A 15,471-nucleotide genomic window follows, 5' to 3' on the forward strand; every position below is an offset into this window, starting at 1 on the left:
TCTTGTTAATTATTAGTTCGTAGACATTATTAATGATATAATTATATCACACTAATATCAAGCTCTAGAATATTGTCCACAGTAAAATTGAAAGGGAAAAAATTATCACAGGGTACATAGTTCTTTAGCAGAGATTTTTGTCTATTCTGTCATTAATGTATTCCTTTTACCTAGAACCATGCCTGACACGTAGTAAACAATAAATATTTGCGATATGAATTACTGCTTTTGTTCAACATTTGAAGGTTCTAGACAGCATATAAAATGTGAAAAAAAATTAAAAAATAAGAATTGAAAAAGAAGATACAATTTCATGCACTTCTCTCACATAATGAGCAAGGGGCATGTTGGTTTGGTTTGTTTTTTTACATTCTGTAGATACCAAATGTTGAACAAAAGCAGAAATTTTAGGGTGCTATATATATCTGTGAACATACAGATGTAATTGAAATCTAAAGGCATGCAAAATAATCTGGTTTTCAACAGTACTTATTCTTTTAGATTCTATAGTTTGTTAAAGAAAAAGCTAGAATGCTGTAAAGATATTTTTGCTTTATTAAGACAATTTCTTCTTCCCTGCTCCTCACTCTTCCTTTTTTCTCTCTGATGTTTTTTATTTACTAGAGTTAATTATCCATTTGTTCCTCAGAATGTAGTATCTTTTTCCTGTGTTGTATTTGCAGAGGGTTGATTATAATTAGACTTTTTTTTTTTTAAGCAAGCAACTTAGCAAAGGCATTTGTTCTAATTCTTAAGCAACAAAGTTCCCCTAGGTCCAGGGTTGTAGCTCAGTGGTAGAGCACTTACCAAGCATGCATGAGGCACTGGGTTTGATCCCGGCACCACATAAAAATAAACAAAATAAAGGTATTGTGTCCATCTACAACTAAAAAAAATATTTAAAAAAAGTTCCCCTAGATATAATCTGAAAAATTTAATAAAACATTAAACCTAAAGCTGTATTTGTTTACCAGTAGGTTAAGGACAGAATCCAGGATGAGTGTGCATTCTTCATGGCTCCTGGGCTGATCTGAATGTCCTTCACTATCGCATCCATATCACATATGAATATTTCATATAGGTTTTTAGTTTAGCTCAAATAAGTATCATAGAACTACTTTAGGATTTTTTTTTAAGAAAACAGTTGTTTGGTTAATTTTATAATAAAATAGTTTGCAAAAAAACTTCACTGTGCCTTAATTCCTTTATTATAGCTGAAGGAGGCTGTCCAGATACCACTTTCATTGAAGATGCAGTTCACGTGCTCTTAAAAACTCGGCGTATCCTCAAGTGTTCTTATCCATATGGATTTTTCTTAGAACCTAAAAGCACAAAGAAAGAAATTTTTGAACTAATGCAAGTAAGATATCTTTTTAAATTTATATTTCAAATGATAGCAGTTATATGTAGCTTATAAATAAAAACTAACCAATAATAAACTGAAATTTTCTTTCATGTTTAAATTTTTCACTGCAAGTTTGAATGAGTCATGAACTATGCTAGCATTTGTTTCTTTGTTTTAAACTGTTTTTTGAAGTTTATCCTCAAATATGAAACAAACCACATTATATTCTAGATTAGAAGGTTATGTTTACTGGTTTATTTTTAAAGTACAACTCAAAAAGTTACAGTATTTAAGAGAATGGTGAATTGCTACCTATACTTAGGAGAAAATTAATAGATGTTAAATGTGTGCCCCACTAGTATAATACTTAATTCCAGTGGAGCAGTTCATGATTTAGTCCTCAGAAAATATTTTAGCAGAAATGGACTAGGATTAAAAAAAATTGCTTCTTACCCAATTATGCTTTTTTCATTTCACAAGGCTGTGCTAAATAAATGTATGTTATATTTTTTTCTACCAAAAAATAGTATACAAATAAACATGTTCGATTAAAAAAAAAAAAAGTTGGGGCTGGGGATAAGCTCAGTTGGTAGAGTGGTTGCCTAGCATTCACAAGGCCCTAGGTTCAATCCCCAGCACTACCAAAAAAAAAAGTTACAGAATTTAAAAAGCTAAAATACCTGAGTCAGCTGAAGTCCTTGTAACCAATCAACTTCATTGTACACTCATCTTTTTTTGAAGCCATCAGACTTCCTTCTTTTCTACTGTCATGTATAACTAATTAGAACAAATAAAAAATATTTTTTTAAAAAACTTTCTCCTTTCGTTACAGTTTCATGTATTATTTTCAAGCTGTCCTTACTAATTTATATCCTGCATTTCTTTTAAGGGTCAATATTCATTTTCTCCATAGCCTTTAAGGCCTAACCCCAAATCACAGTGGTCTTACCTTGACTCAGATTCCTTCAGCATTTATATATGGTCTACATCATAACATCTTGCATGTGGTTGTACAGTGTCTTGAAGTATAATACACATTTCACATATCTATAAATTCTTATAGATACTTTTGATGTTCAATGACTGTAATCTGTACCGACTACATCACTATAAATACCTATTGTAATCTACATTTCTATAAATACCTATCAAATAAGTGTCATTTTCGTGAAATTAGGGGGATTCTTTCTCTTTCATAACCTGGAAAAATGTACATAGTAGTATGTATGTCAAATAGGAAGTTATTTCAAAATGTGTATTACTTTCTGACTCCAAAAGAGTGAGACTTAGCTAGGAGACCAGATCAACTCTGAATTTGCTACTTACTAACACATTTAGCCTATAATCTTTTTTTTTTTCCCTCCTCATGCCATAGACAGACCTAGAAATGGTCACTGAAGACCTTGCCCAAAAAGTCAATAGGCCTTACCTTCGCACACCTCGCCACAAGATCATCAAGGCCGCATGCCTTGTACAGCAGAAGAGGCAAGAATTCCTGGCATCTGTGGCTCGTGGAGTTGCTCCAGCAGACTCACCAGAAGCTCCAAGGCGCAGGTAAAAAGGATGTACACTATAGAAACCAATTTAGCTTGAGCCACAAATGCCAGCAGTTGTATTTTTTATCCAACTAGGGTTCATATGCCTGGAGGTTACTTACACCTAAAATATGGATAGCCAATAAAAGTATGTTACTTTCTTTTTGGTGATATTTTTTCTTCAGTACTATTTCTATTTTATTTGGCATTTCTTTTTTGTTTGTTTATCATTGTATAGTTCCTGAAACTAATTAGACTAGGTTAATTTCACATTTCAGGTGAACTCACAATTCATAGAGTATTCAAATGCGCCATTTCCAGTGTATAATATATGTAGTGATATGATGAGTCACAGACATCTCATAATGTAGAATTTGGAAACTGCCAACTTGTTATGGTCATATTTGTATTTTTGTGTAAGGACTTGTAAAGAAATGAGAAATCTGCTAATACTAAAGTTACTTAAATGATTCAAATTTATCCCTAAAAAGAGCAGTTGTTTTGTTTGTTTCATTTCAGATACTTATACTACTTCTGCCACTGCAAATTGAAGCATATTTTATTATTAATAATGATTACCAGCATTACTTATAAAGTAAAAATAGAAGCAGTTGTAAAAATATTTTGTTATAACATGCTGATTTTTATTTTTTTGTTATTTTGCACAAACAAAGCAACGTGGAATTTGGAAGAAATGATGAAAGTGTCATTTTAATAATCGATCTACTTTGGTTAAGCAAATTCTTAGTAGAAGAATTAAAAGTAATGTTCAAAGGGCAAGGGTCTGGTGGTATGTACTTAATAGTACTGATAATAAATCAAATGGTGTGTCTAATTTCTTTGTAGCTTTGCTGGTGGAACATGGGATTGGGAATATTTAGGATTTGCATCACCTGAGGTAATTGTTTTGTGGGGGTTTTTTGGTTGTTGTTTTTTTTTGTTTTTGTTTTTGTTTTCTTAGCACAACCCTGCTTGCATTTGCACCTTCATCTATTCTAAATCCTACTAAGGTTATCAGCAGTGCTTTCTCTTTATTTTGTAACAAAAATGCTTCAGCAGAATCTACATTTAGCTCTTCATAGTACTGGAGTATCATCACATTGTTAAATGTATCCCCCTTTTATTGTTCTTAATTCCTAAACAGAACTTAGGCAAATTTACAACATATTATTTTGGAAGATATCTTCTAATTTTTTAATAGAGGTAATTTTTACTTATTAGAAATGGGTTTCTATTTGTACTATTATTTTAGTCTGAATCTATTAAAAACCTAAATGAATGATGTGTTTTTTATGTTACTTCAACAAACTTGAGAATTAATTTATAATCAAATTACTAAAGTGTGAAATTTTGCAGTGATAATGTTCATATTAAAAGAAATGCTTTGCTTAGTTGCTTTCTGCTTCTCTTTAAGACTTTGTTATTCTTATTTGTGTTTTTGGTTCTTGTTATTGAAATGTCATTTTAAACTACAAAAAATCTAAAATACTTAATACTGCAACAAGCAATTGTGGCAAATAAGTCAGAGTGAAAATCTTAATCACAAATATTTTCTGAGATTTAAATTGCCAATGTCACCTTTATATCTGATTTTTAAATTATTTTAGCAGTTCTCTGCTTCTCTTTCCTTTGCTCCTTATAATATAGTATAGCATTTGATACTTACATTCCTCAGTTTATTCTTGAAATGAAGCAGGACAAATGATGAAACCTTTGTGTATCATTTATACCCCATTTTTTTGTGAAAATGATTATTATTCAGAATATTATTCATAAATGACTATGGCTTATTTAAATCAGACACTTTCTCTTTTCAGCTTCTGAGGATACTTGCAATCACCTTGTGGCCTTTTGTATTGGTAGATATCTTTAAGAAAATATTGACTTGAGAAAACAGTGCTTATAAGGCATATGGAATTTTAAATTCACTTTTAATTGCAAAAATATATATATAATATTGAAATTTTTATTGGAAAACAAATTACAGACCTTTTTCTTTACCTGGTTCTAGACTTATTATTTCTGTATTATAATATGATTATAGCTTTGGGGATATTATGGGAAATTTATGCCTAAAAGGAGGAATAGATAACTTCATTTATCAAAAACAATGAACACAGTTAAGCAAAAATAAAACCTTTATCAGTGTTCATAATAATGTTTGTATCATCTTGATGCTTCTGGCTCTGACAGTAACTTTAGAGATTCTGAAATATTTGGCCTGCTAATATGACTATTACTTAAATTTTTGTTTTATGAATTAATTCCACAAAAATTATTTAATCTACTTTTGCTTTTCTTTAGCCTTTAACATGTTGAAATTCAAAACTTTTGTGTAAACTTTACAACAAAACCAAAGAATTACCACACATTGTGAGACTTTCAAATTCTGTGTGTGACTATTCAATATCTGCCAAGATTATATTTTTAAAAGTTATCTCTTTGTCTTAGGATAGGCTATGGGGAAAGGAGAATAATTTTACTTAACTCCAGTAGTCTTTTAGGTTAGATTCATATTTTTTCAGTGAAGTTAATTTTACCTTATTTTATTTACATTAAATTGCATGAAGCTGGGTGCATCTGTAATTCCAGCAACCCAGGAAGCTGAGTTAGGATTGCAAATTTGAGGCCAGCCTCTTCAACTTAATGAGGCGCTGTCTCAAAATAAAATATAAAAAGGGTTTGGAGCATGTGTAACTCAGTGGTAAGTACCCCTGGGTTCAATCCTCAGTACCACAAAAAATAATAATAATAATAAATAGATAAAAATTTTAAAAATAAATTACATGAGTCCATGGCAGGCAAAAGTATTTTTTATGCCATCTATTTATTTATTTATTTATTTATTTATTTATTTATTTATTTATTTATTTATTTTTCGGCAGCCAGCTCAGACTACAGTTCCCATCATCATGTTTTATGCCACTTTAAAGTCAGGGAAATTTTGTTTAAAGAGCATAGTCTTAAAGTCTGAGAAACACCTGAGTTCAAGTGTTTCTAATTCTCTAACTTACTAGATCTTAGCATGTTCTCTTCCTTTACTTCTCATCTTTAAAATACAGGCAGTGGTATTCACCCCATCAAGTTCTAGAAGAATTAAAGACTGTCAAGGCATTGACAAAATTGGTGCCCAATAAATGGTGGCTCTTATTATTCAAAAGAACAAACTTCTGGCAGCCTTTCTTCCTATTATCCTAGAACTTTTAAATCTTGTCTGTGGCCTTAACACTCTCAAACCATGTGTAGCATCCTGACTAAAGCCTTTTTGTGTATTTTCTCAAAGATCTTAGGATTCCTTGGAAATTTTTAGATAATTTTATGAAAGCAGTTTTTTTAACATGTTACATCATCAGAGAATGTAATTTGAGAGTTTTTTTTAAAAACATCTTTTCTTTAGTTGTGGTTAGACACAATACCTTTATTATTATTATTTTTTAACGTGGTACTAAGGATCAAACCCAGTGCCTCACACATGCTAGACAAGTGCTCTACCTCTGAGCCACAACCTCAGCCCCAATTTGAGAGGGTTTTTTTTTTCAGAATAATTAGAAATATTATTTTTATCAAGTCTACAAAATAAGCAGATTTTCCTCATATATGAACCTTTAGTTGAGATAAAATTTTCACACCATTTTTGTCCAAGAAATGTGGTCTTCTGTGGTTCATAGAGCCACATAATGACATAATAAATAATCTAGCTTGAGACCATGAGCCTCCAGAAGAAGAAATGATGCCCAGTTTACCCAGAAATTTTAAAGAAACTAAGTAATCCCTCAGTGTACTTTCAGTCATTGGTTTCTAACTTGGTAGGATGCCCCTTCTCTCCCTTATTAAGACTCCAGCTAAACTTAGATAAATGAAGAAGTTTAAATAAATTTAATTAGAGTAGTGTGATACAGAAGTTTTATGACATAGAACTTGTCTTCACTTATTCCTAGTACTGTCACCATATAAGTACATTGACTATTCTAGAGTAACTAAGATAATCATAAACCTGAGAATTTTTATGTTTATCACTATAAGATTCCATAATGATTCTGCAAATTAGCCTTTTTATGCTAGTGTCATGCACTCTGGCCTCTGTTTTATTCTTATTTCCTCTGCCACTAAAATCTGGGAAAATACATTTATACTCAGGTAATAGCAGATACTCCCAGCTATCACCTTTGGTAATAACAACCCTATCTTAAGCTGTTGTCACAAATATAAAATAGATTTATGGACATTTGTCTAAATCTGTACTCTTCCCACTTGCTAAATAGAAAACACTTCCCTTTCTTATATTGTAGATAATATCACATATTGGCTAATAAGAGAAGGAAGCTCAGTGACATCTTCTTTTAAAGCTTACTTATTTCTTTTAATCTAGTCATTTGAGTTGTGAATGTGGTATGTGGTAGTTCCAAAGAGTAGGAAGTTCAACAGTCTGACAAATACTTAACAGTGTGTGTATGTAGTTTGACATTTTTATTATTGTTATTGTCCCCGCCTCTGTTGCACACTTTTTAAAAATAGACCTCCAGGGAGAATCTAACTTAGTAAAATGATTGTGGTATTAGTTATAATATTACATAACAGGACCACTGAAATCATCAGGCATTATGAAGTAACACTCAGTTATAATGTAGCTCTGAGGCTTGCAAGTATTCCCAATTTATCTAGGCAATAGTGATGACTTGGAAAAATTTATTTTTCATTTTGCCTATTATGTTTCCTTGGCATGGCAAAACTTGAAGTTTCTTTTTCTAAAGCCAAGTGATTTTATAATATGTGTATAAAATCACACATTTTTCCCCTGGGAAAAAAGTATGTTATTTGTTTTTATTTGCATTAAAAACTGCATGCTCTCCTGTATTTTATAACCTTTGGTTTATGCAGGAATATGCTGAATTTCAGTATCGGAGGAGACACAGACAGCAGCGCCGTCGAGGAGACGTGCACAGTCTGCTTAGTAATCCTCCGGACCCTGATGAGCCAAGCGAAAGCACTTTAGGTAAGCTCTTGGGTTCAGCATGGTTTAATATCTTAATTCTCCTGAATTTATTTTTTAAAACTGGCTGATGTCAATATTTTGGGGTTTGTAGTTTAGATACACAGTAAATGTTCAGATTGTCCGGGGATACAGAAAACCAGGAAGGTTAAGAATACATAGAGTTGGACAGACCTGGGTTTACGACACTATCATTGCTGTAAACTAGTTGTATAACTACAGTCAAGTCACTGAAGCTCTCTATGCTTCAGTTTCCTTATTCTAAAGAAGCAATAATAGTACCAGTTCATAGGCTCATTCTTAGCATTAAATTAAGATAATGCTTGTAAAGCACTTCAGCGCCTTCTGAGCACTAAGTAAATTGTAGCTGTCAGTACTGTTACTATGTTTGTGGAATATTTTTTCTATTAGTCTTAGTTCTCCTAGAGATGTTCTTTTAGAGATAATTATTTTAATCATTCAACTTTTAAATGTTAAATTATGAGTTAAAATCTTAAAAACTATAACATCAGGATCATTGTGACTAAAAATTAGTTTTTTAGGCTATTGTAATTCCAAAATTCTTTAATTTAAAAAAATCTGAAAATGAAAATACCCTTATTTGCTATTACTTAGGAAAAATGAAAGAAGAACGGAGTGTAGCATTTGAATTTATGAAGAAAACCATAAGTACACGAGCAAAAGTTGTAAAAACAGTCATGGACTTGAAGTGATAGTATTAGATATTGTTGCTTGTGGCGAGACAAATATGGCTGAGAAATCCCAGAAAGATTAAGAAAACATGTGAATACAGATATTCATAGCACTGAAAGAGAAATTCCCAGTTTAAATAAGAAGATGTATGGAAAAAAGGAAAAAAAAAATCTTACCTATCACTAAATTGCCTGTGGTACCAATTGCTTTGAAGCAGATATTCCAGAGGGTGGCAGTGGCCGCAGGCCTGGAGCGTCTGTGGTAAGTTCTGCATCTATGAGTGTGCTGCACAGCTCTTCCCTGCGTGACTATACCCCTGCCAGTCGCTCTGAAAACCAGGACTCTCTTCAGGTATCCTTGCTGGGCAGCTTCAGTTGGCCTTTTGCTCATTTCATGTTTAGTGTGATTTTCTGCTTTTACTTCTACAGCTTTCCTTTTTCTTACTTCCATTTTGAAATCTTTGTTTCAAAGATGTGCTGCAAAAAATATATATAATTACTGTATTTCTGATTTATCTTATACATTTTTCCCTTTGCATAGACAAGAAGATAGTTATAAGATTTGAGGAGAACCCTCATTGTTATGCAAAATTACATATAAGATGGTGTGAGGAAGAAAAAAAGAGAGAGAGACAAGTGTCATAGAGTGGGTAGTGAGAGGTGATGGGAGGGGAAGGGAGGGGAGAGGGGAATAGGACGGGTAGCAGAATACAATAGACACTAATATGGCTGTATGTATAAACGTGACTGTAAAACCAATGTGATCCTGCAATCTGTACACGTGTAAAAAAAAGAATTCATACCCCACTTGAATCAAATGTATGATATGTCAAGATCATTGTAATGTTTTGAGCAACTAATAAAAAAAGATATGGAATCAGCCTAGGTGTCTGTCAGCAGATGAAATGAGAAATAAAATATATTTTATATACACACACACAAAAAAATATTTGAACAGAAAAAAATAATTTGTATACATATATTAGTAATATTTGTTATCTGTTTGTTAAAGGAAAAGTGGTAAATCTGATTGAGTTGAATTATTTTTCTGTCAGAAGTTTTTAAAGTGGTTTTATTTTCTATTGTCTCAGGCTCTGAGTTCCTTGGATGAAGATGATCCCAACATACTTCTTGCAATACAGTTGTCACTGCAAGAATCTGGGCTGACCATCGACGAAGAAACTAGAGACTTCCTCAGTAACGAAGCATCCCTAGGAGCTATAGGCACTTCTTTACCTTCCAGGCTGGACTCTGTCCCCAGGAATACAGATAGCCCTCGTGCTGCATTGAGCAGCTCTGAGCTGTTGGAACTTGGTGACAGCCTCATGAGACTAGGAGCAGCGAGTGACCCATTTTCAACTGACACCTTGAGTTCACACCCCCTCAGTGAGGCAAGAAGTGATTTCTGTCCTTCATCCAGTGACCCTGACTCAGCTGGCCAGGATCCCAATGTCAATGACAATCTTCTTGGTAATATTATGGCTTGGTTTCATGACATGAACCCTCAGAGCATTGCTCTGATTCCTCCAGCCACTACAGAAATCAGTGCAGATTCTCAGCTCCCCTGTGTCAAAGATGGGTCAGAAGGTGTGAGGGATGTGGAACTAATGCCACCAGAAGATTCAGTGTTTGAAGATGCTGGTGTCAACGAAGATAGAGGAACTCAGATAGAAGAAAATCCTTTGGAAGAAAATATTCTGGCTGGGGAAGCATCATCTCAAGGTGATGGGAGTAGTCATGAGGCAGCCAACAAAGGTGATGGTTCAGATGTTTCAAGTCAGACACCCCAAACCTCAAGTGAATGGCTTGAACAAGTACATTTAGTATGAAATGTACATATCTGGGATCCAAATGAATTGCAAGTACAGATGGTATGTTAGGTGGAGAAAGCTTTATAGAGACTTTGATCCACTTAATTCCAGCTCAGTTATAAACCACTGATGTTAGGATGGAATACAAAGGAGTTCCCTTGAATGGTAGCTTCATTTTCAATTTTAACCTTACAGGGAATTTCTTTTGTATTTAACTGGATAGCTGGTCCCCATTTTGCTGAGAAAAAGAATGGCAGGAGAGCAAGAGAAACAAAATGGAATAATTAGGTTGTATTCTACATGCTAAGAAAATGCAGGGCTCTGTTTACCCTGGAGTTGGCAATACTTGACTTGAACATGGAAATCAAAGGCTTACTCCTTAATCTTTGGATGGCTTTCCTTTAAAAAGGAAGTTTTCTTCATTTTAGAAGTTCATTTTGGACAGATCTGATAACATGTATGTCCTCAATCTTTTTGTGCTCTTTCATAACTTCCTTCTTCCCTTTTTGTCTGAGCAATGTGAATTGAAGTATCCACAGCTTCTTTAGTGCTGCATCTACCACAGTGTAATTAGTTTTAATTTTCATATGAATCAAAGATTTCTCCTCCTGTCTATTTACAGTCCAATTGTGCCAAACTCTGACTCGTGCGCTGACTGACAAAGCATTGAGGTGTGCAGCATCCTAGTGTACTCCAGGACAGTGTCAGCGTTCTTGGGAGTAAAAGGTGCCACTTGGTAGCAGTGATATTCCAGAATTTCATGGGCTTTTGTTGCCATGGAGACTGTATTTTAAATAAATGTAGCCTGTAGCTTAAGTTAACTAAACCTAATGCTGCTGTTAAAAACAGTTTATTTTAATATTAAAATACAGTTGATTAGCAACAGCGGTGCTGTATTTTAAGAGACACTTTATTGGAAGTGCAATCATAGTTCTTTGTTTTCACAATTTTACAGTGCATTCTAATTACTAATGGGTGCAATTACTTTTAATGGTGTTTTATAAAATAGAAAAAAGTGGAGTTTTCATGAGTTATAGTAAATCCCACAATTATTAAAAAATTCAATAAAACATCCTGCGCAACATGTTACCGTGCCTTTGCCTAACCTAAATGGATAGTTGCCAGTTAATAAGTCAGTAATTCAAATTTCAGTGTCTCTTCTGAAGTAACTATGCTATGAATTGCAAAGACCTCCATGAAACCACCCATGGCCTTGCCTTTACAGTAAATATAACAACTAAATGTTCAGTTTGTTTGCCTAAATAGCAAATGCTGACATGTGTTTGTTCTCTTGCACAATACTCATTTGCTGTGTGATTACTGTTTAGTATTGAAAAAAAATCAACTTCCTAGTTATCAGTGTCTTACTGTGAAGAAATTACTGGTCTTAGTTGTAATTAAGATACAATGGTACAGTGTGTAATTAAAACTAGAGTAAACTGTTGGAATGGCTGTTTTACTTACATATTATCAAAACTAGCATAACATAAGCAAAATAGATTCGTGCAACACTCCATTTAATGTTTTGCTAGATTGTTACCAGAAATCTACAGAAACCAAAATTTCTGTACTGAGTTTGTACAGGCAAGTCTTAGGCCAGGTAAAAGGTTGTATTAGTATTGGTATTCATGTGAGTTGTGATTATGGTTTTTGATTGCTTGTTTTTTCCAATCCCTTACTTTTGAAATTTTCTTGTACTTTAAATTCATATGGCCAGGACATTAAAATATAAAGTATTTAAAGTTCCCCAGGTTCCTCTACTAAATGAGAATTGCTCTTATGCTATGGATAACTAAGGTCCACATTAGTTTTTATTTCTCCAGTTACACAAAAATTAATATCAATCCCTATTGAAATTAGTGGGGGAAAATATTAACTTAATCTACAGTGTATTACTGTATATTAAACTGAAATAGTCCATTAAAGGATTTTTTTACAAATTTATTTTGGATTAAAAATATTAACATTAAGTTTATAGACCAAGTTGTAATTTTTCCAGTAGAGTTTGCATCACATTGAGGCGTCTTGCACAACTGCAGTGAGGTGAGGAGTTCTCTGTGTGAAGGTAGTGTTTGTGGTGGGTTCTGGTTTCCTTGCACCTTGTGCAGTATCCTTTGTTTCAGTGCTGGTCTCTCCTGAGCATGAAAAATGATCGTTATCCAGTTTGTATTTCCTTGGTACATATTTTAAAAACAACACAGTCATTGACTTTACAATTCAGTAATAAAGTTTGGCAAAGCCAATTTTGTAAACAAGTTAATTTTATAATGTAAAAGAAATTAACCTAATCTTGACTTGTTATTTGCACTTTCATAGTCTATACTTGATACATTCCCACTTTATATACAGTAGGATTCTACAAACGTGTAGATGTTTGGCCAAATGAATGCTGTTAATAATATGTAAAATTCTTTGATTAAACATTTATTACTTAAACTACTTCCATTTTGTCTCATTACATTATAAACTTTGTTTTAAGCAGGTCAGGGAGCTTAATTTTCTTGAAATTAAATTCCCTCCAATATAGCATGATTAATTTGGTTCTAACATGTAATTGATTAGTGCCTAATATTTTTACACTAGCCCACTTACTGAGCATTTTGTATCTCAGAGATAAACCCAGTAACACTGTATAAAGATGTGTTAAAACATGACTTAAATGCTCATTTTATTTTCATCGCTATACCTTTAAGAGAAAAAAATTATGCTTTTTCTGTAAAATCTCAATAAAATCTCTAATAGAAACACTGAGAAATATAGAATGTAAGCCATGTTTTAAATTGCTAGAAAAGGAAAAAACTTAGCCTTATGAATAAAAATGCCTGCTTCTCCACCAAAATTTTACAAAAGTATTTTATCCCTTCTGAATTACCAAAACAACCTTGTGGCATATGACCTTCAGTACCTACATGTAAGTTCTAGGCCACCAGCTGGTGTTTTATGGGGTCTGCCATTGGTTATCACTTAACAGTCATGTTTTATTTATGACTTTCAATATGTAGATATGAAACTTAGCTACCAATGTCCATATGCTTAATTATCTCTTAAATGTTAATTGTAGTCACTGATCTCATTTTCATTCTCTTTTTAATCCTAAATATTTTGTCACTTACCCTGTTATGAATTAAAATCTGAGACTTGTTGAGGTTTGGTTGTAATGTTAAAGTTACAGTTAGTATATCTCTAAAGAGTAAAATCTTGGAACCTAAATATTAAATCATAGTATAAATTTGGGGATTTTTAAAAATCTAAAATGACTTCATAGGAAAAATATTTCCATGGGCTCAGCCACCGAGTGGTAGTTTCATCTCAGCATTGTGCCAAGGGGGTAATTACTGGATCTCCTTAGCGACACTATACTGTTGTCTCTTCAGTTCTTATGACTTTCTCATCAGAATAGATTTCTTTCTAGAAAGAAGTGGCTTTCTTCTAGACTATTTTATGATAGTCCTTATTTTAGGAACTGGCAGTGGTACTAGTTATTAAAGAAAGGAGGACCAGAAAAGTTTCCTATACTTCTCAGTTTCACATTCAATGACATTAGGCTGGAAAACTAACCAAGCTTTTGAAGGAATTGTTCTTTGGTCTTTGAAACTATAATTGGACAGTATTCTTGATCAGGCTGTCATCTGTCATCTCTTAGCCTCTTGTATAACTATATATCCTGCTCTGCGTGCCAAGACTGCAAGGCCTAGACAACAATTTTGCTTGGGCCATCTCTCAGGATTTATGTAAATAGTAACCCTGAGGAAAAGGAGCAGGCTGAATTGCTTGCTATAAAAGTGGTGAATTCTTCATGCTGCTTGGCTGCAGCATGAATCCGCTCAGTCCCTGTAGACATCCAGGCCCATTGTGTTGCCCCTGTGAAGCTGGAGACATGGGTAACTGATAAATGTGATGTATAATCTGCATGCTGTGCCACAAGTGATAAAAAGTCCTTTGCCTCTGACCCAGGAGTCTTGTGTCTTTTGTCAACATATATGAGACAGTGACAGGCAAACTTACTGACTTATAAGTAGGGTCAAATGAAGGTCTATACCCTGGAATTTGGGCAACAAGGATGGAATGCTGGCAGAGACAAGGTTTTCTGGAAAACAAATCATGGGCCATGGAGAAGTAACCATGACACTGTAAAACTCCCAGAACCCTGGTAGTGAAGGCTCTTACCCAAGTGATAAGGATGGGGGAGACTAAAGGTTCCCACTGTCCTACCTGTTGATGAACAGATGTTGAACTAATGTTTAGTGGTTTAGTGACCAGAGGTATTATTGAAACAATTTATCTAAATGTTACCTTGATTGTGACTGTAGCAGGCAGAGAATGGTATGTTATGTTTTCATGACAAGTTGTCAGCAATTGTCTCTCTAGCTGAAAGGTAATATGGCTATGGCTGCTGAGTCAAGGAGTCTCCAAACATAAAATGGTCTCCACAATAAAACGGTATTTGAGAGCTGTGAGTGGGCTGAAAAGATTAGAAAATCATTGGGTTGAGCCACAAGCTGCACTGTTCAAATGCAAAGCCAGATGTGCAGAACAGGCTATAGGCACAGTAACCCTGGCCTCTGCCACCACTTACTTAGCCGACAAGGCTCTGGGCACAGAAGCTTGTCCCTTGCTGTCAAGGGAAAGTAGTCGTCAGTGTTCAAGCACTGACCATGGAGCTAAAGAAGAAAAAGGGTGACACTTGCATCCTCTTCTGCCAACTGGGGCTCCCCACCCATTGCCATCTGTCATTCCGCCACGTGTAGTCGCACACATCTTCAGCTTCTTGGTCTGTTGCTGTAGTGGAAATGGATTTGAGATGTGCTTCACAATGGGGAAGGGAAGCTAAAAGGGCCTGGTGGGTGAGATCCTCTGGGAGATTCAATCTAATAATGTAGCTTCCAAATCTGAATGAATAAAGGAATTGGCATGTTCTATACCTGCACTTAACCTGTTTCAAATAATTGTCAGTGGGATTTCCCTTTCAGAGGCTGCCACATGAAGAGATGTGGTAGTGGGAATGTAAACTGCTCCTCCACCTGTCTTCTTATCCCCTTCCTGCTGGTCCAGCAGAAACAATATAGAAATCAGGAGAAAAGGAAATTGCTGCTTTAGT

At 34.2% G+C, this 15,471-nt stretch overlaps 1 protein-coding gene across 4 annotated transcripts in view; it reads left to right on the forward strand.

Moving 5' to 3' along the window:
* The window catches only part of Ankib1 (ankyrin repeat and IBR domain containing 1), a 123,573-nt gene extending 108,952 nt beyond the window's left edge, over nucleotides 1-14,621 (forward strand). Inside the window, exons 15-20 of one of the 4 annotated variants that reach the window (XM_026413053.2) lie at nucleotides 1,215-1,360; nucleotides 2,721-2,899; nucleotides 3,727-3,778; nucleotides 7,759-7,873; nucleotides 8,778-8,914; nucleotides 9,654-14,621. In XM_026413053.2, the coding sequence (XP_026268838.1) occupies nucleotides 1,215-1,360; nucleotides 2,721-2,899; nucleotides 3,727-3,778; nucleotides 7,759-7,873; nucleotides 8,778-8,914; nucleotides 9,654-10,391 (1,367 nt within the window). In that variant the 3' untranslated portion in view covers nucleotides 10,392-14,621. The remainder of the gene's footprint in view (nucleotides 1-1,214; nucleotides 1,361-2,720; nucleotides 2,900-3,726; nucleotides 3,779-7,758; nucleotides 7,874-8,777; nucleotides 8,915-9,653) is intronic. The other 3 variants (XM_026413054.2, XM_026413055.2, XM_026413056.2) reach the window with 3 other exon arrangements.
* Nucleotides 14,622-15,471: the final 850 nt, after the last annotated feature.

Source organism: Urocitellus parryii, chromosome 3 (assembly GCF_045843805.1).
Source record: "Urocitellus parryii isolate mUroPar1 chromosome 3, mUroPar1.hap1, whole genome shotgun sequence".
Lineage (NCBI taxonomy): Eukaryota > Metazoa > Chordata > Mammalia > Rodentia > Sciuridae > Urocitellus > Urocitellus parryii.